Source organism: Alligator mississippiensis, chromosome 15 (assembly GCF_030867095.1).
Source record: "Alligator mississippiensis isolate rAllMis1 chromosome 15, rAllMis1, whole genome shotgun sequence".
Lineage (NCBI taxonomy): Eukaryota > Metazoa > Chordata > Crocodylia > Alligatoridae > Alligator > Alligator mississippiensis.
The window spans coordinates 30,450,658-30,473,979 of record NC_081838.1 but is presented as its reverse complement, the minus strand read 5'-3'; the positions used below and the strand labels follow the sequence as shown (position 1 = coordinate 30,473,979).

General features: G+C 59.8%; 2 protein-coding genes across 3 annotated transcripts; both read left to right on the top strand.

Annotated features, from left to right (window-relative positions):
- The first annotated feature begins 1,776 nt into the window (after positions 1 to 1,776).
- On the top strand, positions 1,777 to 7,663 carry LOC106738738 (sialic acid-binding Ig-like lectin 13). 2 transcript variants are annotated; one of them, XM_059718261.1, is made up of 12 exons: positions 1,777 to 1,895; positions 2,016 to 2,128; positions 2,591 to 3,004; positions 3,536 to 3,841; positions 3,998 to 4,051; positions 4,258 to 4,524; positions 4,746 to 4,817; positions 5,419 to 5,670; positions 5,817 to 6,092; positions 6,270 to 6,357; positions 6,488 to 6,596; positions 6,854 to 7,663. In XM_059718261.1, the coding sequence occupies exons 2-12, from the start codon at positions 2,026 to 2,028 to the stop codon at positions 7,016 to 7,018; spliced, it is 2,106 nt and encodes a 701-aa protein (XP_059574244.1). In that variant the 5' UTR covers positions 1,777 to 1,895; positions 2,016 to 2,025; the 3' UTR covers positions 7,019 to 7,663. The 2 variants fall into 2 exon arrangements, with proteins under 2 accessions (XP_059574244.1, XP_059574245.1); XM_059718262.1 differs by lacking the exon at positions 4,258 to 4,524 and having other exon boundaries at positions 1,777 to 2,128.
- A 1,214-nt stretch (positions 7,664 to 8,877) lies between these two features.
- IGLON5 (IgLON family member 5) lies at positions 8,878 to 23,284 on the top strand. Its single transcript, XM_059719211.1, has 8 exons — positions 8,878 to 9,067; positions 14,698 to 14,776; positions 15,136 to 15,368; positions 16,211 to 16,330; positions 16,736 to 16,867; positions 17,235 to 17,355; positions 19,330 to 19,481; positions 19,820 to 23,284. Exons 1-8 carry the CDS (start codon positions 8,983 to 8,985, stop codon positions 19,918 to 19,920), a joined length of 1,023 nt encoding a protein of 340 aa, XP_059575194.1. The 5' UTR covers positions 8,878 to 8,982; the 3' UTR covers positions 19,921 to 23,284.
- Positions 23,285 to 23,322: the final 38 nt, after the last annotated feature.

The following is a 23,322-nucleotide window of genomic DNA, read 5'->3' as shown; positions in this document are numbered from 1 at the left end:
GGCTGTCCCCCACACCCAGAGCTGGCTGCATTTCAGTGTGGAATGAGCCCTGTCCTATTCGTTTCCCCCTTATTGCAACACCCCAGAGCTGGCTGCAGCCTGGTGTTATGTGTGGCTGTCCCCATCTTGCTTCACCCTGGAGCTGACTGCGGGAGTGAATGAACTCTGCTCTGCATGGTGTTATCTGTGGCTGGGTCCCTCGTGGTCCATCCCAGAGCTGGCTTCATGTTCCTGTTGTATGAGGCTTGTTCTATGTCTCCCCTACACCAGAAGCGGCTGCATCTCGGTGGCAAACAAACCCTGTTGCATGTGGCCACAGCTCCACCCCAGAGCTGGCTGCATTGAAAGGAGCCTTCTTATGTGTTGTTATGTGTATGCATTTCCCACCCCCACAACTGCACCCCCTCCAGAGCTGGCTGCATCTGGGCCCCTGATGTCCGCTGTTATATGTTCCCACTGGCTGCTCCTCCCCAGAGCTGGCCACATCCCCAGCCAACAACCCTGGCCCCAAGGGGGCCGCGCATGGAACTGTACGGGGTTTACAATAAAGATTTCTCAGCTTGGATCTGGTCATTGTCCTATGAGTGGGGGGGCTGGGCCCGGATGCATGGGTTCGCTGGGGGGGGGCAGTGGGGGCTGGGGGGTGACAGCAGGTGCCCGGATGCCTGGGTTCTCTCCAGCTCGAAAGCAGTGGGTTTAGGAAGGGGAGGGCAAGGGGGTGCCAGGAGCCTGGAGAGCAGGGCGGTCTGGGGGCTCAGAGTCCTGGTTTCTCCCCCCAGCCAGGGATCTGAGGGCTCTCGTGGGAAGGTGCTGAGCCCAGCCAGCGCCACATGTCACCCACTTCCCCTTCTGGCCACAAGACTTATCGGCCATCTCGGGCCCTGGCTGCAGCCCTGTCTGGCCCAGGGTCCTCAGCTGGACAGACCCCCCCACTTCCTGTCCCAAACAGGCCCAGGCTGTTCCACTTGGCTGCCAGCTCCTCCCCAGAGCTGGCCACATCCTGAGGCCGGATGTGTCCCCACTGGAGGCAGTGTCTTTGGGGAGCTGCTTCCAGCTGCCCCACCCCAGAGCTGGGTGCATTGGACCACCAGGTAAGTTTCCCCCAAGGGCTGTTCTATGCAGCTGTTCCACCCCAGAGCTGGGTGCATCCCAGGCCCTGGATGTGACCCTCAGGAGTGGGTGACAGGGACCGGTGGTTGGTAGCCAGGGCTGGGAGGAAGATGCCTGGGTTCCCTGGGGAGGAAGTGGGGGCTCGGGGTGAGAGCAGGGGATGCTGGGAGCCCAGACACCTGGGTTCTCTGGAGGGTGACGGGTGTGGGGGGTGAGAGCAGGGGGTGCTGGGAGCCCGGATGCCTGGGTTCTCAGGGGGGTGACACCGTGAGGGGGCCCAGATGCCCAGGGTCTCTGCAGCTCAGGGAGGGGAGCTGGGGGGGAACTCAAGGGGGTCGATTTTTGTAGTGCAGTGCTACAAGCCATACGGTAATCCCCCTACTACCGTATTTCCAAGTATACCAGTGCAGCTGAATCGGGGGTCTGTCCAGCTCTGGGAGGGGAATGGGGGCTGCGAGGAGGGGTCTGGGTGCCTGGGCGGCTGGGTTTGGGGGATTCTGGACCTGAGTTCTCTTTCTCGCTGCCCTGGGGCAGAGGGGGAAGAGGAAGTTTCCAGGAAGGCCGGGTGGGGGCTGTTCTGGGACATCTCCCCCGCCCAGACTCCTACTTCTGCTTTCGGCTTCCGGCTCATCGTGTTCCCTCCAGTCCGGGGAGCCCCCCCCCCCCCCCCCCCCAGCCCTGCCGGTGCCCCTCACTCCCGACCCGCAGCCCCTGCCCCTTTCTCTCTCCCCCTCTCGGGGAAGCCCCAGGTGGGGGGAAGTTCCCTGCCTCAGTTCCCCTCGCAGGTGTGTTGTGGGGGTGGGGGGGGGAACACAGAGTCTGGACCCACTCAGCCAGCTCTGGGCCAGGAGCCGGGTGCCTGGGTTGTCTCCTCGACTGTCTCTGGCTCTTTCCCGGTGGAGCAGACCCCTGGAGATGGGATGTGAGTCGGGGGACCGGGGCCTCGGCGGGGGGGCAGGAACTCGAGCTGCCCCAACAGCGATGCTGAGAGCCCTGATCCTCGCCCTGCTCTGGAGGGGTAAGAGCCGGGGGCTGCGGGGCAGGAGTGAGGGGCACCGGGAGAGCACAGGGGGCTGCGGGGCGGGAGTGAGGGGCACCGGGGGAGCACAGGGGGCTGCGGGGCGGGAGTGAGGGGCACCGGGGGAGCACAGGGGGCTGCGGGTCGGGGGTGAGGGGCACCGGGGAAGCACAGGGGGCTGCGGGTCGGGAGTGAGGGGCACCGGGGGAGCACAGGGGGCTGCGGGGCGGGAGTGAGGGGCACAGGGGGCTGCGGGGCGGGAGTGAGGGGCACTGGGGGAGCACAGGGGGCTGCGGGGCGGGAGTGAGGGGCACCGGGGGAGCACAGGGGGATGCGGGGCGGGAGTGAGGGGCACAGGGGGCTGCGGGTCGGGGATGAGGGGCACCGGGGGAGCACAGGGGGCTGCGGGTCGGGAGGGAGGGGCACCAGCCCTGTGTCCATCCCAGCTCTCCATCCCCGCAGGGTCCCTTCCCCAGGGGCCCCAATCCACCGACTACTCCTTGACGGTCCCGGCCCAGATCAAGGTCCTGCGTGGCATTTGCGGCCACATCCCCTGTCGCTTCACCTACCCTTCCTGGATGGATGTACCCTACACCAGGGACAGTCTCCACGGCTACTGGTTCAAGGAACCGGCCGATTACCTCTGGGACTCCCCCGTGGCCACCAGTGACCCATCTCGGAAGGTCTCAGCCGAGGCCCGGGGCCGGTTCCGGCTCTCGGGGGCCCTGCAGGCCGGCGACTGCTCCCTGGACATCCAGGATGTGCAGACCAGCGACGCCGGGACCTATGTTTTCCGCGTGGAGCGAGGGATGTTCAAATACACCTACAAGCCCAACAGAGAGCGACAGCACACCCAGCCCCAGGTCTCTGTGCTGGGTAAGGCATCCCCCCTCCAGCCCCCAACCCTCCTTCCCCTCTGCCCCCAGCCTGCAGAGGCCTGGTCCTGGCCTGGCTGGGCTGTGGTCATCACCCCACCTGCCCCTTCCTCCCACTGGCCACTCTCCAAGGCATACTTGGGACCCATATGTGCCCAGCTCTGGGGTGGAGCAACTGGGGAATGGCCCAGGGGAACAGGGAAGCCAGCCCTTTGTCCCAGCTCTCCTGGTCCTCTTGGAGCCAGGATGCGCCCAGCTCTGGGGGGCGGTGAAACAATCTGCCCTGCTCCCCCCCTCCCCCATGCCAGCCAGAGTGCCCCCATCCCCTGGCCTCGTTGGGCCTCTATAATGCAGCCAGCTCTGGGGAGAAGCAGATGCGGATAACCCTGCCTTGGGGGAAGGCCAGTGCCCCCCACATACCTCAGCTTCTGGCTCAATAGGTCTCACAATGCAGCCAGGTCTGGGGTGGAACTCAGTCGAGTACAATGCCTGCCACAACCCCACACCCCCCAACCCTCCTCTCTCCCCACAGACGGGCCCATCATCCAGGCGCCCTGGCTGGACGCCACCCCCGGGAAGCTGCGGGCTGGTAATGCAGTGAATGTAACGTGCTGGACCCCCAGCTCCTGCTCCGAGCCCCCCCCCAGCGTGGCCTGGACGGGGCCCTTGGAGCTACCTCTGGCCCCAGCGAGTCGGGATGCAGGGGGCACCATGTACAGCTCTGAGCGCGGCTTCAGGCCCGTCGCTGGGGATGATGGGAGGGACCTCGTCTGCCGTGTTTCCTACCCTGGGTTCAAGAGGATCACGGCCCAAGCCAGCGTCCAGCTCCAGATCGTGTGTGAGTGCCCCTGTCCTCCCCCGGGGCTGCAGGGGACTCAGGTGTCTGGGCCCCCTGCTCTAACCCCTGGCCCCCACTCCCCTAGCAGAGCAGGAGGGAACCCAGGCCAGGTGTCCAGATTTCCAGCCTGATCCCATGCTCTGTGGTTCCCCCCAGATCCGCCCGGGACCCCAGAGGTAAACGGGACGCTGAGAAGAGACGGACATGCTGGTGAGAGGCTGGGAACTGGGGCCACTGGAGGAGAGGGGACCCTCGCAGGCTAAGAGGGGCCTGGGCTGTTTAGTGCCTGGATGGGAGACCAGTGGAGGCTCCACCCCAGAGCCAGCTGCCCCCAGCACTGTTACACCCAGCCACCCACCCCAGACTCACCCGCATCTCCAACCCACCTTGGTCCTAATCATTTTCTTGCCTTCCAGAAGCAGTCATGGTGGTGCTCGCGGGTGACCCACTTTTAGTACTGACCTGGGAGGGGGCCGCACTCAACCTGACCTGCAGGGCTGGGGGCAACCCCCCCGCCTCCGTGCACTGGACCCGAGGGAACAAGACCCTGGGAGACCCCGTCCAGGGGGGGCCGGCACACCTGGAGCTGCACAACTTAAGCGCCGCCAACACTGGGGTGTATTGGTGCCAGGCCCAGAACAGCTATGGGGCGGCCAACCGGAGCGTGCGGGTCCCCATGCACTGTGAGGGCCCCAGGAGGGATTTGGGGGGCACTGTGCAGTGGCCAACAGGGGCCCCCAGGGGGAGCCAGAGGTGGTAGAGCAACTAAACTGGGACCTGCAGTGGTCAATGGGGGCCACTAGGGGGCCATTCCGGGGTAGTTATGGCCTAGGGGGGCGCTGGGTGGAGTGGGGGGCAGAAAATCCAAGGTAGGGTGATAATCCTTCCCCCGTGTGTGTTTCAGATGCCCCCCGGGACCTGGGCATTAACGTCTCTATCTCTGGAGCCAATGGGAGGAACTTCAAGATTATCCAAGGTAACGTCGGGGACCTCCGGGTCAGCCCCCCAGCACAGCGCCCCCTAGAGGGGAGGTCCAGGGAGGGTCTCAGTGCCCCCACATGGGGGCATTGCAATGGGTCTAGGGCCTGTAGTGGCTTCCATTGTTCATCACCAGTTGGGTTGATGCCACCCTGGTGCCCCCTGGAGGACCCTGTTGGCCACTGCATGGCACCCCCTAAAGCAGGGGAGGGCAATTATTTCGGGCAGAGGGCTGCTTACTGAATTTTGGCAAGCCATCGAGGGCTGCATGACAGGCAGCCAGGGGCAGACAAATATTCATTTTTAAAATTTTTTAGGAGCCCCGCGGGCTGGCTAGACTGGCCTGGCGGGCCGTATGAGGTCCACGGGCCGCATTTTGCTCACCCCTGCCCTAGAGCCCTCCCAGATCCAGATAGGATGTGGCACCCCTTCATGGTCCTCAGGGGGGATTGCAATGGGTCTCATGCCCCCTAGTGGCCCCCTTTGGTCACTGCAGCCTCCAGTTGGGTTGATGCTGCCCAAGCGCCCCCCGGAGGACCCCGATGACCATTGCTAGTGCCTAGCCAGGCTGTGCCTCAGTTTCCCTCCTTCTCTCCCAGGCAACAACGTGAAGCTGAAGGCTGTGGAGGGAGGCTCCGTGTGGGCGCTGTGCTCAGTGGACAGCAGCCCCCCAGCCCAGCTGAGCTGGGGGTTCAGGGGCCGTGACCTCAACACCTCCCAGCTTGGAGCAGGGGGCAGTGAGGGCATCCTGCAGCTGTTGAAACTCCACCCCGAGCACGCCGGGAACTACCAGTGCCAGGCCACCAATGACCTTGGGGGCATCCAGGGGGGCTTCCAGCTGGTGGTGGAGTGTGAGTGGGGGGCCTGGATGCCTGGGTTCCCTGGGAGATGGGGGCTGGGAGCCTGGATGCCTGGATTCTCTGGGGGCATGGGAAGTGGGAGTGGGGGGATGAGGAGCCCAGACACCTGGGTTCCCTGACCCCCCCGCCCACCGCAGACAGCCCCCGCCCAGCTGCTGGCCCTGATCCCGGCCTGTGGTGCAAGCACGAGTCCGGGGGGCTGTGCTGCCACTGCTCCCTGCGGGCAGAGCCCCCGGCCCAGCTGCACTGGGAAGTGAATGGGGCCACAGTGCCTGGCAAAGACCACCAGACCAAGGGGAACTGCACGGACAGTGCCATGCACTGGGAGGGGCCTGGGGACTCCGTCGTCTGCATTGGCTCCAACTACCTCGGCTTCTACGCGCTGCAGGGGTCCGTCCACACCCTGGCTGCAGGTCAGCCCCCTTCCCCCTCCGCTGGACACCTGGGTTCTCTCGGCGGTGGGGGGCCCAGATGCCTGAGTTCTGTAGGGGAAGAAGAGCCCTGACACGTGGGGTCTCTGGGAGGGCTGGCCTGGGAGCCCGACACCTGGGACCCCAAGGCAACTCAGCCCTGCTCTGTGCCCTGAGCAGAGGGATCCTCCAGGCTGCTGGGTCTGGGTGCAACGATAGGTGCTGGCGCCTTCCTCCTGCTCCTCCTCCTCATCATCACGGCCCTCCTGTGAGTTCTGCTGGGTCAGGGGGCTGCGGGTCAGGAGCAGGGCTTGGGCGGGGGCAGGCAGGGGGCTGCAGGTCGGGTGTGAGGGGCACTGGCAGGGCTGGGACCTCACCCCCATCTTCTTTGCCCCCAGGCTCTGGGGCTGGCGATTAACTGCCCCCCAGAGGAGCAAGAAGCCCCCAGACCTCAGGGAGGCCCAGGCTGATGACATCAACCTAGTCTACAGCAATGTCCCCACCAGGGTAGGTCCCCATCAAGGCCCTGGTGTTTTGTGGCTGAGGGAGATCTGGGGTCCCCCATCCCAGTTTCATGTGCAATGCATTGTGGGTAGCAGGAACCCAGACACCTGGGGTCTCTGCAGGTCTGGGGTGGTGGGGGGCTCAGGGCCCAGACGCCTGGGTTCTCTCCCTGCTCTGGTAGGTCCCCAAGCCCAGTGCATCATGGGATGACCCCCATTACCCCCCCTCCAATAAACCTCTCCCCTCCCTTCTCTCCTCAGGGCCCCCCCAACCCGGCAGCCCCCCTGGACCCCCACAGCCAGGACGAGACCCCCTACGCCAACATTGACTTCTCCCGCCTGCCGGCCCCCAGCACCCCCTGCGACACCCCAGCCACTGAGTACGCCCAGATTCGCTGCATGGACCCACCCCCCTGTCGGGCGTGAGGGACATCATCTGGGCAGTTGGGGAGGGGGCTGGGGGTCAGGAATGAGGGGCACCAGCAGGGCCGGATGGGGCAGGGGGCACCATTCCCATAGGGCTGGGGTTGGGAGTGAGGGGCACCCGCCCCCTTGGGCTGGGGGGCAAGTGGCCAGGGAGATGGGAGTCCAGCCCCCTGCAGATCCTTATATGGGAAAGGGGGTGGGGCTTGGTCTGGGCCTGGTGCATTGTGGGATACTTGCCCCAGTGTGTTGTGGGTAGTAGGGGGTCCAACACGCCCTCCTGTCCTATCTACTTGGGCCTGATGCATTGTGGGTAACTGGCCTCCCTTGACCTTTACCCTGAGGCTTGTGCATGGTGGGAACCTCCCCCACCAGCTGCCCCAGGGCATTGTAGGAAGGCATCCCCTGGGGCCCAGGGTATTGTGGGTAAGACCTGGGATGCCCCTGCCCTTGCCTTTGGGGGCTCCAGGCTGGTGCCTTGTGGGCAGATATTGATCCCTGAGTCCTCCAGAAGCCTGGCGAGGTATCCCAGCATGCTTTGCACCGGCCCCAGGCTTGGGAGGGGGGCTCCTTACAATACAATGTGTTGGTATTTTGTGGCGTGAACGACCCAAAAATGCAATAAAAAACCCCAGAAAATGCCCCCAACCCCCTGTTCTGATGTCATTTAACTTTAGCCCTTCCCTTCCAGCAGCGGGGACAACCCAGGTGTCGGGGCCTCCAGAAGCCCCCCCATTTCACAACCAGCCACAGCCTGAGGCAAGGCTGGGAACCGGATGCCTGGGTTCCTTGCCCCCATTGGGACCTTGGTGGCGGGTCTCCCCTCCTAGTGCCCCCCCAGGCCATGACAGCCCCCCAGTGGCCCCCAGGTGAGGGGTTCCAGTGGGTCTAGCACCCCCTAGTGGTACCTGTTGGGCACTGCAGCCCCCAGCTGTGTTGGTGCTGCCTTGGTGACCCAGGTGCTTGCAGTTGGCCACTGCCCGGTGTCCTCCTAGCACAGTGCCCCCTAGTGCTCCCCCAGGTGGGTCCAGCCCAGTTCCAGCCCATGAATGGGAGCACTGGGGGCACGCCTTGCCTAACATTGCTGTACCCTTGTGGGGACAGGAGGAGGGGCTGGGAGCATGGACACCTGGGTTCCCTCGCTCACACTGCCACCCCCCAATCCTCTTATATGCAGCTGTTTACTGTTGTTCCACCCCAGAATCAGCTGCATTTCTGCTCCAGGGAAAAGCTATGGGGAGGGGGAGGAGATCTGTTAGGTAAAAGCTTGTTAATTAGGAACAGAGCAGGGGTCAGGGGGTCACAGCCCCCAAGATGCTTGGGGGAGGGCTGGGGGGGGGGCAAGGATTGGGAGCCCAGATGCCTGGGTTCTCTTGGAGGGGAGCGTGGGGTGATGGGCGCCCAGATGCCTGGGTTCTCTCGACTCACCCCTGCCTCGGTTTCCCTCCCGCCCCTGCCCCCCCCCACTACCGTAAGGCACCTAATAGTGCAGAAATGCCAAAGCTCCCTGCAGTCTGAGCCCTGCCTGGGGGGAGAGGGGGGCCCGGATGCCTGGGTCCATTGCCTGACTCTCCACCCTGCCCCCCCAGCCCCCCATCCCCTCCCAGAGCTGGAGACAACCCAGGCGTCCGGGCTGCTGTGTGTGTGTGTTGGGGGGGGGGCCTGCGGGGTTCCCCCCCTCATCCCTGCTGCAGTAACAAAGACCCCCTCTGCTGTCACCCTGGCTGCTCTGCCATTGGCTGGCCCCCCAGCTCATTTGCATGCCCCGCCTCCCCCAGGCTTCCCATTGGTCCCTGGTTGACTGCTCACCTGCCTGTCAAAGCTGTCCCCCCAGTGTTCCCCCCCATTGCACCCCCCCCCCCAGCATGTCCTGATGTGATGCACCAGGGCTGGCTCTGGGCTGCCGGGCTCCAGCCGCGTGTCCGGGCCTTGCACACGCGTGTGCAAGCGTGTGCGTGGGGGGGTGCATGTGGGGGTGCATGGGGGGGGCCATGGGGCAGCCCCGGCATGACCGGCTCCTGCTGAGATTGGCCTTCCTCCTCCTCTCACAAGGTAAGGTGCCCTGGATGCCTGGGGTCTTTAGGGGGACCCTTCTGGATGCCTGGGTTCTCTAGGGGGCCCCCTCCCAGATGCCTGGGTTCTTTGGGGGCGTCCTTGATGTCTGCAATCTGGGGGGGTCCCTCTGGCAGGGGTGGGGGGGCCTGGACACCTGGGTTCTCCAGGGTTTGAGGGGTCCCCCGGACACCTGGGGTCTATGTGGGGGGTGTCCTGGATGACTGAGGTCTGGAGGGCGGGGGGGCGGGTCTTGGACACCTGGGTTCTGCAAGTGATGGGGTCCCAGACACCTGGGTTTTCTGGGTATAGGGTGGGGGGGACCTGGACACCTGCATTCTTTGGGGGGGTGTTTGGGGAGGGAAGTGGGGGGTCTTGGATACCTGTTTTTTGTGGGTGATGGGGGGTGCCCAGATGCCTGGGTTCTTTGGATGCAGGTCTGGGGGGGGGGCGGTTCTCAGACCCCTGGGTTCTCTGGATGGATGTCTTGGAGGGAGGGGGCCGGGACGCCTGGGTTTTTTGGGTGGGGGGTCCCTGGACATCTGGGCTCTCTGGGTGGATGTCTTGCAGGGAGGGGGCCCGGATGCCTGGGTTCTTTGCTGCATTGGGGGCGGGGGGGCGGTCTCTGAGGTGTGTGATGGTGTCTGGGCCTTGCAAGGGGCCCCAGTATATGCCCCGGGGTGTTCCCCGGATGCCTGGCTTCCATGTGCTGCAGGGGAAGGGGGGCGCAGTGGGCCCGGACACCTGGGTTCCTTGTGTGCGTGCGCTCACACTGCACCACGGGGCCGGGGGCGCCGCGGGGCCTGCGCGTGTTGGACTGCAGCACAGCGCTCAGGACACGCGCGCGTGTGTGTGCGTGTGTTAGGGGATTGCAGAACCCGACCACAGTGATGGGCATGCCACGTGTGTGTGTGTGTGTGTGTGTGTGTGTGTGTGTGTGTGTGTGGCTCAAGGGCAGTGGGAGACAGGTATGCATGTGTGTAGAGTGTGTGTTGATTATATGTGGGTGTATAGATTGTGTGTTGTGTAGCTTGTGGGCTGTGGGGGGCACAGGTGTGTTTGTGTAGATTGTGTGTTGATTGTGTATGTGTGTGTAGCTGGAGGGCAGTGGGAGAGAAGTGTGTATAGATTGTGTGTTGAGTGTGTAGGTAGAGGACAGTGGGGGACAGGTGTGTGTGGATTGTATGTTGATTTTATGTGTGTGTAGATTATGTGTTGTGTGTGTAGCTGGAAGGCAGCGGGGGACGCAGGTGCGTGTGTAAATTGTGTGCTAATTGTATGTCTGTGTGTGTAGCTGGAGGGCAGTGGGGGACAGTTGTCTGGAGATTGTTGATTGTGTGTGTGTATAGACTGTGGGTTGTGTGCGTAGCTGGACGGCAGTGGGGGACACAAATGTGTGCGTGTGTAGATTGTGCATGTGTGTGTATATATTGTGTGTAGCTGGATTGCACCATCCTGGATTGGTGTTGCAATGGGATACACCATGGTGTGTGTGGTGGGGGGGTCTGTGTATAGCTGGATGCACAGGTGGGTGGGTGTAGTTTGAGTGTAAGGGATACACAAGTGTGTGTGTGTGTGTGTGTGTGTGTGTGCGCGCGCGCGCATCCTGGGCACCAAGGGTGTCTGTGTGTGTGTAGTTGGATGTCAGTGGTACACAAGTGTGCATGTCTGTAGTTAGATTTTGGGGGCTACACAAGTGTGTGTGTGTGTATGTGTGTACCTGGATTGCAATGAGATGCATAGGAGTGTGTGTGGAGGGGGTGTCCTGGATGCCTGGGTTCTGTGTGTGTAGGTGTGGCTGGGTATTGACATGGGCTACATGTGTGTGTGTGTTTTTGCACAGTTTGAGGGTGAGGCAAAACACAATTGTTTGTGTGTTTGTGCAGCAGGATTAGAGAGTGTGTATGTGTGTCCCAGGTGCCTGGTGTGTGTACGTGCATGTGTGCATGTGTGTACCTCCCAGATGCCTGGGTTGGTTGTGTGTATGTATCAAATGCCTGTGTGTGTGTGTGTGTGTGTCCTGGACACCTGGGTTCCACATGATGAGAAGGCACCACCTGAGCCATGCCTGTGTGTGCGGTCAGAATGCACAATCCGGTCAGTGCGTATGTGTGTGACACTTATGTCATCTGAGCTGATCCGGGGCTGGCACAGAGGGCTGGAGGTGTGTGTGTGCCCCGGACACCTGGGTCCTCTGCGTGTGTGTGTGTGTCCTGGACACCTGGGTTCTGTGTGTCTGAGCTGTATGGGTTTCCTGGGTTAACTCCCTGATACACAGTGATTTGTGTGGGGGTGTGCACCTGTCTTTGCAAGATGCTATATTGTGTGCGTAACTGTGTGTGTGTCTGTTTCTGTGTGTGTGTGGCCTTGAAGTGCTGCTCACCCACATCCATGAGTGTGGTTCTGCAAAGGTGAGATGCACAATTTGGATGTTTGCATGTCCCAGATGCCTGCGTGTGGTGTCCTCTGTGTGTGTGTGTGTGTGTGTGTGTGTGAGAGAGAGAGAGAGAGAGAGAGAGAGACACACACACACACACACAAACACACCTGGGTGCCCTGTGTGTGTGTCCCTGATGCCTGGGGTGTGTGTGTGTGCATGTGCACGTGTATGTATCCATCCTAGGCATCTGGAGGAGTCCGTGCCCATCCCAGCGGGATGGGAAGGGGGGCACAACATCTGGCCTTTGGAGGATGGATAGAAAGAGGGTCCATAGTGGGGGGAGATGGATCAAGGGGGGCTGGGAGGGATGGATAGGTGTTGAGAAATGGGGGTGGATGGAGGGATGGAAGGCTATAGAGAAGGGATGGAGGCACCTGGGGATGGACAGACATGGGGTGGATGGATGGACATAGAGATGGATGGGTAGAAGGTTATAGGGATGGATGGATGGGTGGGTGGACATGAGGATGGAGGGATAGGTATTGAGAGGTGGATGGATGGATGGATGGACAGACGGACATGGGTGAATGGATGGGAATGGACACATGGACAGATGGATAGATAGAAGCTTATAGAGATGGGTGGGTGGGTGGGTGGATGGACATGGAGACAAATGGATGAATGAATAGTTACTGAGGTGGATGGATAACTCAGCATGTATGAAGATGGAGGGCCTGATGGACAGATGGATTATGGACATGAACATGGATGGATGCTTATAGAGATGGATGGATGGACGGACAAATATATGGACATGGGGACGGGTGGATGGTTGGATAGATAGAGGGTTATAAGGATGGGTGGAGGATTGGGTGGGTGGATGGACAGACACAGAGTGGTGGGGGTTGAGAAAGGTAGGTGGGTGCATGAATGGATGGATGAGGGGTGTGTGTAGAGACAGATGGGTGGCCAGAGTGACAAGAAGGGTCCATCCATTCGAAGGCCGGGGTGGACCCTCCTCCCAGCTCCACAACCCCCCCTGCTCCACCCTGACCTTTGCGATCCGCACTGCATGGGGTTGGGGGCTGCTGGGGTGGGTCAAGCATGGTGGTGTCACTCTCAGCCCCCAGGACCCACCCTTGCCATGGTGTCAGGGGCATAGAGACTGTGGGTGGGGGGGGTTATGTGGCCCACGGGGATGTCCATCAGGGTGATATTGTCAAGGTGGATATCGGTTGCACTAGCTGTGGCCATCACCAATGGCAGTGCTGTTGGCCTCCAGCAGGGGGCTGACAGATGTGGAGATGGATGGATGGATGGTTGGTTATAGAGATGGGTGAATGGATGGATGGACAGATGTGAAGATGGACAGACTGATAAATGAATGGACGGACGTGAAGATGGATGGATGGGGAAGCTGGCAGTGCTGTTTGTCGGCTCGGTGGTTCCTGGTTTGTTGGCACCTTTGCTCTCCTCGTTGCTGTGGGTTGGGTGGCTGTTGTTTGTGCTGGTGTATTGGTGTTGCCAACGGCCTCAGTGTGGGCCTCGGGGTGGTGTCAGTGGTCTCAGTGGGGCATTGGACATGGATCACCCATCTGTCTCTGCACACCCCAGCCATCCCGGGGGGCACATCGTTGATGTCTATGGGGACGGGGTTGGTGTGAAGGGTGGGGCCGGCTCCCAGAGGAGTAGGGGTCGTGTCACACAGTGCTACACTGGCCATGCTGGGCGGGTCGTGGCAGTGGCAGGGCTCTGCCTGGTGTTGGCATCAGTCGGGTCACCCCATCTCCGTAATGACCTGTCTGTCCTATCCCCTCCCCTCCCCCCTCCGTCGTGAAAAAGCCGTCCAGACAGCCAGCCATCCCTGTAGACTCCATCCTCCTAGTCCTGCCTGCCTCCCTCCAGTCCTACTGCCTTCCTTCCCCGCACTATCTGTCCATCCATCCATCCATCCATCCATCCATCCATCCATCCATCCATCCATCCTCTCTGCCCCGTTTCTCCCGCCATCCCCCTCTGCGTACCCCGCATTCCGGCCCTGCCTCGCCCGTGCCTCCACCCCGGCCCGTCTCTCTGTCCGCCCGGCCTCCTCCCCCCTGTCCCTGTCCCTGTCCCTGTCCCTGTCCACCCATCTCCGCGGGCGGCGGCTGGCACCCTCCGCGGGGTGCGCCCGTGGCCTGGGTTCTCGCGGGGAGCGCGGGCGCCTGGGTCCAGTGCCCCGCAAAAGGGGGCAGGAGTGACGGGCACGGGCCGCACACGCACGCACACGCTAAGACGCGCGTGCGCTCCCACAGGCCCAGTCACGCACACACGCGGGGGCAGGACAGCACCCAGGCGTCCGGCCCCCGCCCCAGGCACCGCGGCAGGAGCTGGAGCGGGTGACGCGGGCGGGGACGTGAACCGAGAAATCGCTCCAAGGCGGCTCTGCCGCAGGCCCCGCGCCGCGGTTCTCGGGCGGCCCGACCCGGGCAAAGCCGCGCGGGCGGGAGTGAGTGTGTGTTTTGGATACCGCGGGGGGCGGTCCTGGACACCTGGGGGATGTGTGTGTGTCTCGGACGGCTGGGTTCCCTGTGTCTGAGTGTGTGTGTGTGTGTGTGTGTGTCCTGGACACCTGCGGGGGCGGAGGGGTCCCCTGGACACCTGGGTTCCCTGCATGTGTACACCTCCCGCTATGTGCATGCAGGGCTCTCGACCCCTAGGCGCGTACACACACACACACACACACACACACACACACACAAACACACTCTCTCTCTCTCTCTCTCCCCCATGGCATGAGGTTGTAGTTTTCCTGGTGTGTGTATGTGCGTGTATGTCCCAGACACCTGTGTTCTGTGTGTATGTGTGCACCAGGTGCTGACCCCTCCCACGCATGTGCATGCACACACCCCCACCCTAATTAGAGGCAGTAATGAGGAGGGCTCATTATATGAATAATTTCTTCTAATTTTTCCCCCTTCCCCGAGTTTTCTTTCTGCCCCCAAGACCTCACGCTGCAGGGGGAGAATCCAGGCTCCCAGCCCCCCCCATCTGCCCCAAGCCACCTTCACTGCATTGCAATTTGCATAATCGCCCAGCGCCTCCTCGCCCTAACTAGCCAAGAAGTCACTAAATGCCACGAAGGCAGCGGGCTGTGGGTTGGGAGTGAGGGGCACGGGCAGGGCTGAGGGGTGAGAGCAGGGGAGCTGGGGACCCGGATGCCTGGGCTCCCTGGCCATCCCCCGTCCACTGATGCTTCCCTGTCCTGCAGGGCTGCTGGCACAGGGCCTCGACTACAACCAGCCCCCCGAGAACTACACCGTGTGCCAGGGTGACAATGCCACACTGAGGTGAGTGCCTGCACCCCGAGACCCCGGGCAGGGGGCTGGGCCCTGCAGGTTGGCAGTGAGGAACACCAGCTGGGTGGGGGGGGCTGTAGGTTTGGAGTGGAGGGCACCATGGTGTAGGGGACAGAAAATCCAGGGGCCCAGGCCCCCCAGGAAGATAAGAGACCCCAGGTGTCCGGGTCCCCGGGTGGATAGAGACCCCAGGCGTTCGGACCCCTGGGTGGATAGAGACCCCAGGTGTCCAGGGAGGGAGACCTCATGCATCAGTGGGGGAAGAGGGGGAGGCCCTAGGTATGACCGGGGGGGGGGCAGGGGGGCTAGACCCCACACCATGCTATGCTGACCCAGCAATCCTGGCCCAGCTGTGCCATCGACACGGAGGTGACCCGTGTGGCCTGGCTGAACCGCTCCAACATCCTCTTCGCTGGGCGCGACAAATGGTCACTGGACCCACGCGTGCAGCTCCTGGCACACAGTGCTGCTGAGTTTGCCATTGCCATCGCCCGTGTGGACGCCTATGACGAGGGGCTCTACACCTGCTCCTTCCAGACCCGCCTGCGCCCCCACACTGCCCAGCTCTACCTCATTGTGCAGGGTGCGCCATGGGGGCGGCAGGGCCTGGGGGTGGGGCCTGCTGAGCAGGGGGAGGGATCTGGGAGAGGAGGGAGGGGCTTGTGGAGCAAGGGAACGGGCCTAACGTGGGGGTGGCCCATATAGGACCAGAGGTGGGGCCTATGGGGCAGGGGGAGTGGTATATGGGGAAAGGGGCGGGACCTGTGGAGCAGGAGGTGGTGCCAATAGGGCATGGGGTAGGGTCAATGGAGCAGTGGGTGGGGCTTATGGGGAGGGGCCTATGGAGTAGAGGGAGGGGTCTGGGGAGGAGGTGGAGTCCTTGGTGGCAGAGGGCGGGGCCTGTTGGCTAGGGGCTGTGGCCTGGGGTGAGGCCTATGGAACAGGAGGTGGGGACTGGGAGAGGGGTGGAGCCTGTGGATCAGGAGGCGGGGCCTCTGGAAGAGGGTGATCTAAGGGGTCTGGGGAGGACTAGGGCAGGACCTGAGGCCTTGCCTCCCCCTGGCCCCGCCTCCTCCTTTCCCAAGGAGGTTGCTGCCAAACTGGCAGGAATGAGGCACCTGGAGATGGGACAATGGGAGCTGATTGGCTGGGGTGGGGGGGGTGGAGCTGGCACCTGGCCCATAGTTCTCCTTGATTGGCCGGAAGGAAGGCAGCAGCAACGGCCAATCAGAAGGCAACAATAGGCCTCATTAGCAGCTTTATTCCACTCTGAAGTACCCTGAGTCAGGGGTTAACTCCTTCCTGCCTGCTGCCAGGAGTCTGTTGCTGGGTGCCAGGGCTGGGGGCAGCTGGCTCTGGCAGGGCCAGCCTGGGATTAAGGGTTCTAGGGGTGCTCATTCATGTGTCATTCCCCCCACCCCCCAGTCCCTGCCCGGATAACGAACATCTCGTCCTCGGTGACGGTGAACGAGAGCAGCAACGTCAACCTGCTCTGCCTGGCGGCTGGCAAACCTGAGCCCAGTGTCACCTGGCAGCAGCTGAAAGGTAGGTGGGGCCGGGGGGGCAGGGTGCTCCTCACTCCCAACCTGCAGCCCACTGCCCCCTGGCCCTGCTGGTGCTCCTCACTCCCAACCTGCAGCCCCTGTCCCCTGTAGTCCTGCCAGTGCCCCTTGCTCCCGACCCACAGCCCCCCTGAACCCCAGCCCTGCTGGTGCCCCTCACTCCTGACCTGCAGCCCCTGCCCCCCCCACCCGTGCCAGTGCCCCTCACTTCTGACCTACAGCCCCCTGCCCCGCCCCCCCAGGCCCAGTGTCTGAGGAGGTCGATAACGGAGGTGTCATTGTGTGTGTGTGTTGCGTGTTTCTCTCGTGCGTAAGTCTGTGTTTGTGTCTGTCTCCGGGCCCCACCTCCCCTGCTCTGCCCTGCCCCTCCTCCCCCATCCCCCCACAGACGGCTTCACCAGCGAGGGCGAATACCTGGAGATCACAGGGATCACGCGAGAGCAGGCCGGCGAGTACAAGTGCATCACAGACAACGGCATTGCCTCCCCTGACAGCCGCACTGTGCTGGTCACTGTCAACTGTGAGTGAACCTGCCCAGGCATCTGGGGTGGAGCAGCTTAGTGGAACAGGGTGGTCTCTAACCCCAGAGCCAGCTGGTGCCCATGAATTGTGGCATCTGCCCTGCTTCTGGGTTTATTTGGCCCCATGATGTAGGCAGTGGTGGAGCAGCTGGATGTAACATTCCCCAAGAAGGAGGAAATCCTCTCCCAGAGCTGGATGATTCCCCTCACTACCAACTCACATCCCCCTTGGTACTGAGACAGCCCCAGCTTGGAGTGGATGAAGCAGTTGCCCCTAGGGGAGATGGGTTCCCGAGACAGCCAGCACCCAGGATTGGGGCAGGATTGTGGCCCCCACCTCTGACTCTTCCCTCCCTCCCCCCATAGACCCACCGGTCATCTCAGAGACGAAGAACTTAAATCCCCCCCTGGGTAAATCAGCCATCCTGCGCTGTGAGGCCATGGCCGTGCCCCCCGCCAACTTCGAGTGGTTCAAGGATGACAAGCTGTGAGTAATGAGCCTCCCCATTGGCCAGCAGGGAGGTTGTGCATCATGACTGGTGTTTGTTTGGTTGGTTGATTGGTTTGTTGTTTGGCTAGTTTGTTGCTCATTGCATTGACCACTTGTTGGGTGGTTGGTTGCATGTCGAGTGTGGTTGGTTGCATGTTGAGTGTGTTGGTTGATCAGTTGTTAGTGGGTTACATCATGGTGGAAGTCCTTCACTGGTGGGTTGTTGAGTTGATTGGGCATTGGATTTGGTTTGTTGGATTGGTTGTTGGTCGTGATGGTTGTGGGTTGAGCAGGTTGGTGGTTGGTTGTGGGTTGGGTGAGTTGGGTGGTTGGTGGTTGCATTGGTTCATGGCTGGGGTCATTCATTGGTGGGTTGTTATGCTGACTGGATATTGAATAGCATTGGGTGGGTTGATCCAGTTGGTGGTTCATTGCATTCGTTGGTTGTGGGTTGGGTGTGTTCATTGTTGGTTGCATTGGTTCATGGCTGAGGTCATTCATTGGTGGGTCATTGCATTGACTGGGCATTGAATAAGGTTGTTGGGTGGGTTGAGCTAGTTGGTGGTTCATTGCATTGGTTGGTTGTGGATTATTGTTGTTTGCATTGGTTCATGGCTGGGGTCATTCATTGATGGGTTGTTGCACTGACTGAACATTGAATAGGGTCGTTGGGTGGGTTGTTGGCTGTGTTGGTTGTGAGTTGATGGTTGAGCTGGTTGGTTGTGGGTTAGTTGCATTTGTTCATGATGGTCATTCATTAGTGGGTCATTGCATTGACTGGGCATTGAATAGGGTTGTTGGGTGGGTTAAGCCTTTTGGTGGTTCATTGCATTGGTTGGCTGTAGATTGGGTGTGTTGGCTTGTTGTTGGGTGCATTGACTCATGGCTGAGGTCATACTTTGGTGGGTAATTGCATTGACTGGGGATTGAATAGGGTTGCTGGGTGGGTTGTTGGTCACGTTGGATGTGGGTGGAGCCACTTGTTGGTTGGTTGTGGGTTGCATTGGTTCATGGTTGGGGTCATTCATTGGTGGGCCGTTATATCTGATGATGAATCAATGAGTTTGTTGGGTGGGTTGGTTGGTTGTGTTGATTGTGGGTGGAGCTGGTTGGTGGTTTGTTGTGTTGGCTGCTTATTGGGTAGATCTCTTTGTTCTTGAGTCGGTCGGTATTTTGGGTTGGCTGTTGTGAACCCTTTGTTGGCTTATCTGGGGTGTTTAGCTGCTGATTGGTTGTGTCAGTTGAGCAGGGCTCACTAGCTGGTGGGTTGTGTTGGTTATTGGGTAGGCAGATGGTTTATTGAATGGAGTGTTGGCTGGTTGTTGATTATGGGTTGAGCTGATTGGTAGTTCATTGTGTTTACTGGTTATGGTGTGGGTTGGCTGAGTGGTTGCCTTGCCTGATGGTTGGATCTCATTGTGGTTGGTTGAAGGGTGGTTGGGTTGAGTGGGTGGGTAAGGGGAGGTCTGGGTAAGTGGCTGGGGTGGGGTGATATGGGCAGGGTGGTTGGGTTGAGGGTGGTATCAGTCAATGGTTGTTTAGGTTGACAGGGTGGGTTGATGATAGGATGGGGGGTTGGGTTGAGGGTTGATTGGATTGGGGGTGGGGTGATTGGGTGGAGGGGGTTGGGTTGATGGGGGGGTGAGGTGACAATTAGGGGGGTTGACAGGGATGGGGGGAGGGTTGTTTGGTTTGATGAGGGTGGGTTGATTGGGTGGGGGTTGGGTTGACCATTGATTGAATTGATGGGGGGGGATGATGATTGGGTGCAGGGGGTTGGGTTGACGGGGGGCGGGTTGACCATTGGGTTGATGGGAGTCAAGTGATGACTGGGTGGGGGCTGGGGTGGAGGGTTGATTGGGTTGATGGTGCGGGGGTGTTGGTTGGGTTGAGGGTTGGGGGTGTGCTGACGATTGGATGGAGGGTTGTTTGGGTTGCTGGGGGGTGGGTTGACAGTTCCTGCCCCTGCAGGCTGACTGGGCGCCTGGAGGGACTGGAGATCCGCAATGAGCGCACACGCTCCATGCTGCACTTTGCCAACGTCAGCGCCTGGCACTACGGCAACTACACCTGCCTGGCCTCCAACAAGCTGGGCACCTCCAGCATCAGCCTGCGGCTCATCCGTACGTCCCTCTGCCCCTGCCCCACTCCCTGGGCTGGGAGGACCCAGGCGTCTGGGCTCCCAACCCCCACTGCTCTCACCCTACAGCCACCCCCCACCCCCTGAGCTGGGGAGGACCCAGGCATCTGGGCTCTCAGCGCCCCTGGACCCCACTCTCCTCTCAGAGCTGGAGAGAACCCAGGTGTCCAGGCTCCCAGCCCCCCTGCTCTCACTTCCAGACCCCTATCACCTCCTAGCGCTGGGGAGGACCCAGGCGTCTGGCATCCCAGCCCCGTCCTTCCTCTGTTCTCCCAGACCCAGGAAACCCAAGTGTCCTGACCCCCCCCAACTCTTTTGCAGGCCCTGATGCCCTGGAGAGTGCGGCTGGGCTGGGCCTGGGGTCTCCCGTTGTCTTGGGGCTGCTGGCGTCGGCCTTTGTGACCCTGCTGCTGAGGCTCTAGGGGTGGCAGCGGCGCCGGGGACTCCCCATCCAAGGGCTTTAGGCGCGCGAGCGAGGGGAAGAGGAGCCGGGACCTGCTCCCGCGGCGCTGGAGTGAGAGAGAGAGAAAACGAGGGGAAAAAAAAGAAAAAGAAAAAAAAAAAAGCAAGAAAAAATACAAAAAAAACCACCCAACACTGTGAAGGAACCAAAACCCCGTGAATTCACCCTGAACCCGAGCCATCCGCATCACCTGTCCCGCTGCCGGAGAGACTGCGCTGGAGCGCCCTGAAAGGGTTAAGGACCACCAGCCTTGCCCTGTGGAGCCCCGCCCACTGCTGGCAAGCCCTGTCCATGCCCCTGGGAGGGGGTTGAGAGGGTGCCTGGTAAGCCCCGCCAACTGGGGGGAGCCATGCCCCCCTCCTGGCTTTGGAAGAGCAGGGAGTGAAAGGGTTAAGGTCTGGGGGTGAGGCTCCCCCCCCCCTCCTGGTTGAAGCCCTGCCCTCCCAGCCTAGATCCGCCCCCCCCGCCCTAGGAACGAAAGGGTTAAGAGCTGTGGGTGAGGCTCCACCCCTGTCCTGCCTGAAGCCTGCCCTCCCAGCCTGGCCCCGCCCCCATCTGCCTGCTTTGGGAGCTATTGGTTTAAGAGCTCCAACCCCATTTCGCTGAAGTCCCACCCCCCTCTGCCTGTTTTGGACATGGAAGGGTTACGGGAAGCAAGCCCTGCCCCCACTTCTTCCCAGAGCCCTGCCTCTCCTAGCTGGCAAGCTCCGCCCCCCTTAGGCCATCAGTGGGCTTGAAAAGGCCAGCCCCACCCCTGTAGCCCCACCCCCACCCTCGTAAGCCCCACCCCCAAGCAGGGTGGATTATGTGGCCTCCCATCGGTGTGTGTGGGGGAGTAATCTGAATGGAACAGGGGTTAATAAAAGCAAGCCCCGCCCCCTCCCATAGGGTTCGTTGGCTTTCTAGGGGATTCAGGAGCCACAAGCTTCCCCCACTGGCTGAATTTTGGGAGATGGGAATTTCCGCTCGTGGGAGAGGCCGCGAATTTCCTTCCCAGGCTAAATTTTGCTGGTTAAAAATCCTCTGGTTGTGGAGGGAGATGAAGCTGGGGGTGGGACCTGGGAGGACTGAGGACCCCCCCTCATTGGCTGGAGGGATCTTGGAGGGGTTGAAAACAGCATTTTTTTTCCTTGCTCCATGTTTGAAAATGGCATCGGTTTTCCCCATTTAAGCTATAAATTCCCCTCATTGCCTGGATCTTGGAGCCGAACGTGTCCTAGCTGGAGAGATCTTGGAGGGGTTGAAAACAGCAATTTTTTTCCGGGAGCTGGGGTTGAGAATTGCATTGATTGATCCCACTTTGCAGCTGATGATCCCCCTCATTGGCCAAAATGGCATTATTCCCCCATGATCTAGGATTGAAAATGGCATTGATTTTACCCAGTTTTGGGGCACCCCCATTGGCTGGATCCTGGAGCTAAACATGTTGCAGGGCAGGGACTCCTTGGAGGAGTTGAAAATGGCGTCTTGTTGCGTGCTCTGTGTTTGAAAATGGCATTGCTTTTTCCCCCCATTTGAGCCAGGAGTTCCCCACATTGGTTGAAAACTGGACTGAAAATCCTCTCCAAAGTTGATGTTTTGTCAGCGGTTGAAAATAACGTTTCTTCCATGTCTGAGGGCGGAGACCCCCCCTCACTGGCCGGATCTCAGAGCCGAACGTGTCATGGGTTGGAGATGCCTTGGAGGGGCTGAAAATGGCATCTCTTTCTTTGCTCCAGATTTGAAAATGGCATCAGTTTTTCCCATGAAATTTTGAACCATGAATTCCCCTCATTGGCTGAAAATTAGACTGAAAATCCCCTCCAATTGTGAGCTAGTGCAGGCGGAGTTGAAAATAGCATTGGTTTTTCCATTTTCTCAGAGCCAAACATGTTATGGGTTGGAGAGATCTTGGAGGGACTGAAAATGGCATCTTTTCCCCATGATCTGGGGCTGAAAATGGCAGTGGTTTTGCCCAGTTTGGGGTCTTCAGATCCCCCTTACTGGTTGGATCTTGGAGTTGAATGTCTCACAGTTTCAAGAGATCTTGGAGAGGTTGAAAATGGCATCTTTTTCCTTGCTCCATTTTTGAAAAGGGTATTGTTTTCTCCCCATTTCAGTCAGAATTTCCCGTCATTAGCTGAAAATTGGGCTGAAAAATCCCCTTCAATAGGATGCTGTTTTCATAGGGGGTTGAAAATGGCACCGGTTTTACTGGTTTTGGGGCTGAGAACCCCCCCTCATTGGCCAGATCTCAGAGCCAAATGTGCCGCTAATTGGAGAGATCTTAAAGGGGTTGAAAACAGCATTTTTTTCTGTGATCTGGGGTTGAAAATTGCATTGGTTGATCACACTTTGCGAATCAAAATCACCCTTGTGGGCTGGATCATGGTGCCAAGCATGTTGTGTGTCAGAGAGATCTTGGAGGGGTTAAAAATGGTGTAATTTTCATTGCTCTGGGTTGAAAAATGGCATTGGTTTCCCCCCATTTGAGCCAAAAATTCCCTTCGTTGGCTGAAAATTGGATTGAAAATCCCCTCCAACCGTGACATTTTGTAGGGGGTTGAAAATGGCACTGGTTTTTCTGTTTTGAGACTGAGGACCCCCCTCATTGGCCGGATCTCAGAGCCAAACCTGTTGCGGGTCAGAGAAATCTTGGAGGAGTTGAAAATCGCATTTTTTCCCATGATGTGGGGTTGAAAATGGCATTGGTTGATCCTCCTTTGCACTTGAAAATCCCACTCATTGGCTGGATCCTGGAGCTGAATGTGTCACAGGTCAGAGAGATTTTTAGAGGGTTGAAAATACCACTGGTTTCCCATGATTTGAGCAGTGAATCCCCCCATTGGCTAAAAATTGGACTGAAAAACCCTCTTCAATGGTGACATTTTCTTGGTGGTTGAAAATAGCACTGGTTTTACCCCATTTTGGGGCTGAGGACCCCCCTCTTTGGCTGGATCTTGGAGCTGAATTTGTTGCAGGTTGGAGAGATCTTGAAAGGGTTGAAGATAGCATTTTTTCCCATGATCTGGGGTTGAAAATTGCATTGGTTGATCCCACTTTGCACCTGAAAATCCCTCTCATGGGCTGGAGCTTGGAGCTAAATGTGTCATGGGTTGGAGAGATCTTGGAGGGGCTGAAAACAGTGTCTTTTTCCCGTGATCTGGGGTTAAAAATGGCACTGGTTTTAGCCAGTGTTGAGGTTGCAAATCTGTCATTGGCTGAATCTCAGAGCCAAATACGTCACAGGTCAGAGACATCTTGGAGGGTTTGAAAATGGCACCTTTTTCCTTGCTTCATGTTTGAAAATGGCATTTTTCAAAATTCCCCTCAATGGCTGAAAATTGGACTGAAAATCTCCTCCAGTGGGGTGACATTTTGT

Excerpts from the sequence above, each read along its gene's own strand:
- LOC106738738 (XM_059718261.1), top strand. The coding sequence starts at position 2,026 with ATGGGATGTGAGTCGGGGGACCGGGGCCTCGGCGGGGGGGCAGGAACT. Across the intron at positions 4,818-5,418 it reads GAACTTCAAGATTATCCAAG|GCAACAACGTGAAGCTGAAG; the intron begins GTAACGTCGGGG and ends CTTCTCTCCCAG. Across the intron at positions 5,671-5,816 it reads CTTCCAGCTGGTGGTGGAGT|ACAGCCCCCGCCCAGCTGCT; the intron begins GTGAGTGGGGGG and ends CGCCCACCGCAG.
- IGLON5 (XM_059719211.1), top strand. The coding sequence starts at position 8,983 with ATGTGGGGGTGCATGGGGGGGGCCATGGGGCAGCCCCGGCATGACCGG. Across the intron at positions 15,369-16,210 it reads GCTCTACCTCATTGTGCAGG|TCCCTGCCCGGATAACGAAC; the intron begins GTGCGCCATGGG and ends CCCACCCCCCAG. Across the intron at positions 16,868-17,234 it reads TGTGCTGGTCACTGTCAACT|ACCCACCGGTCATCTCAGAG; the intron begins GTGAGTGAACCT and ends CTCCCCCCATAG.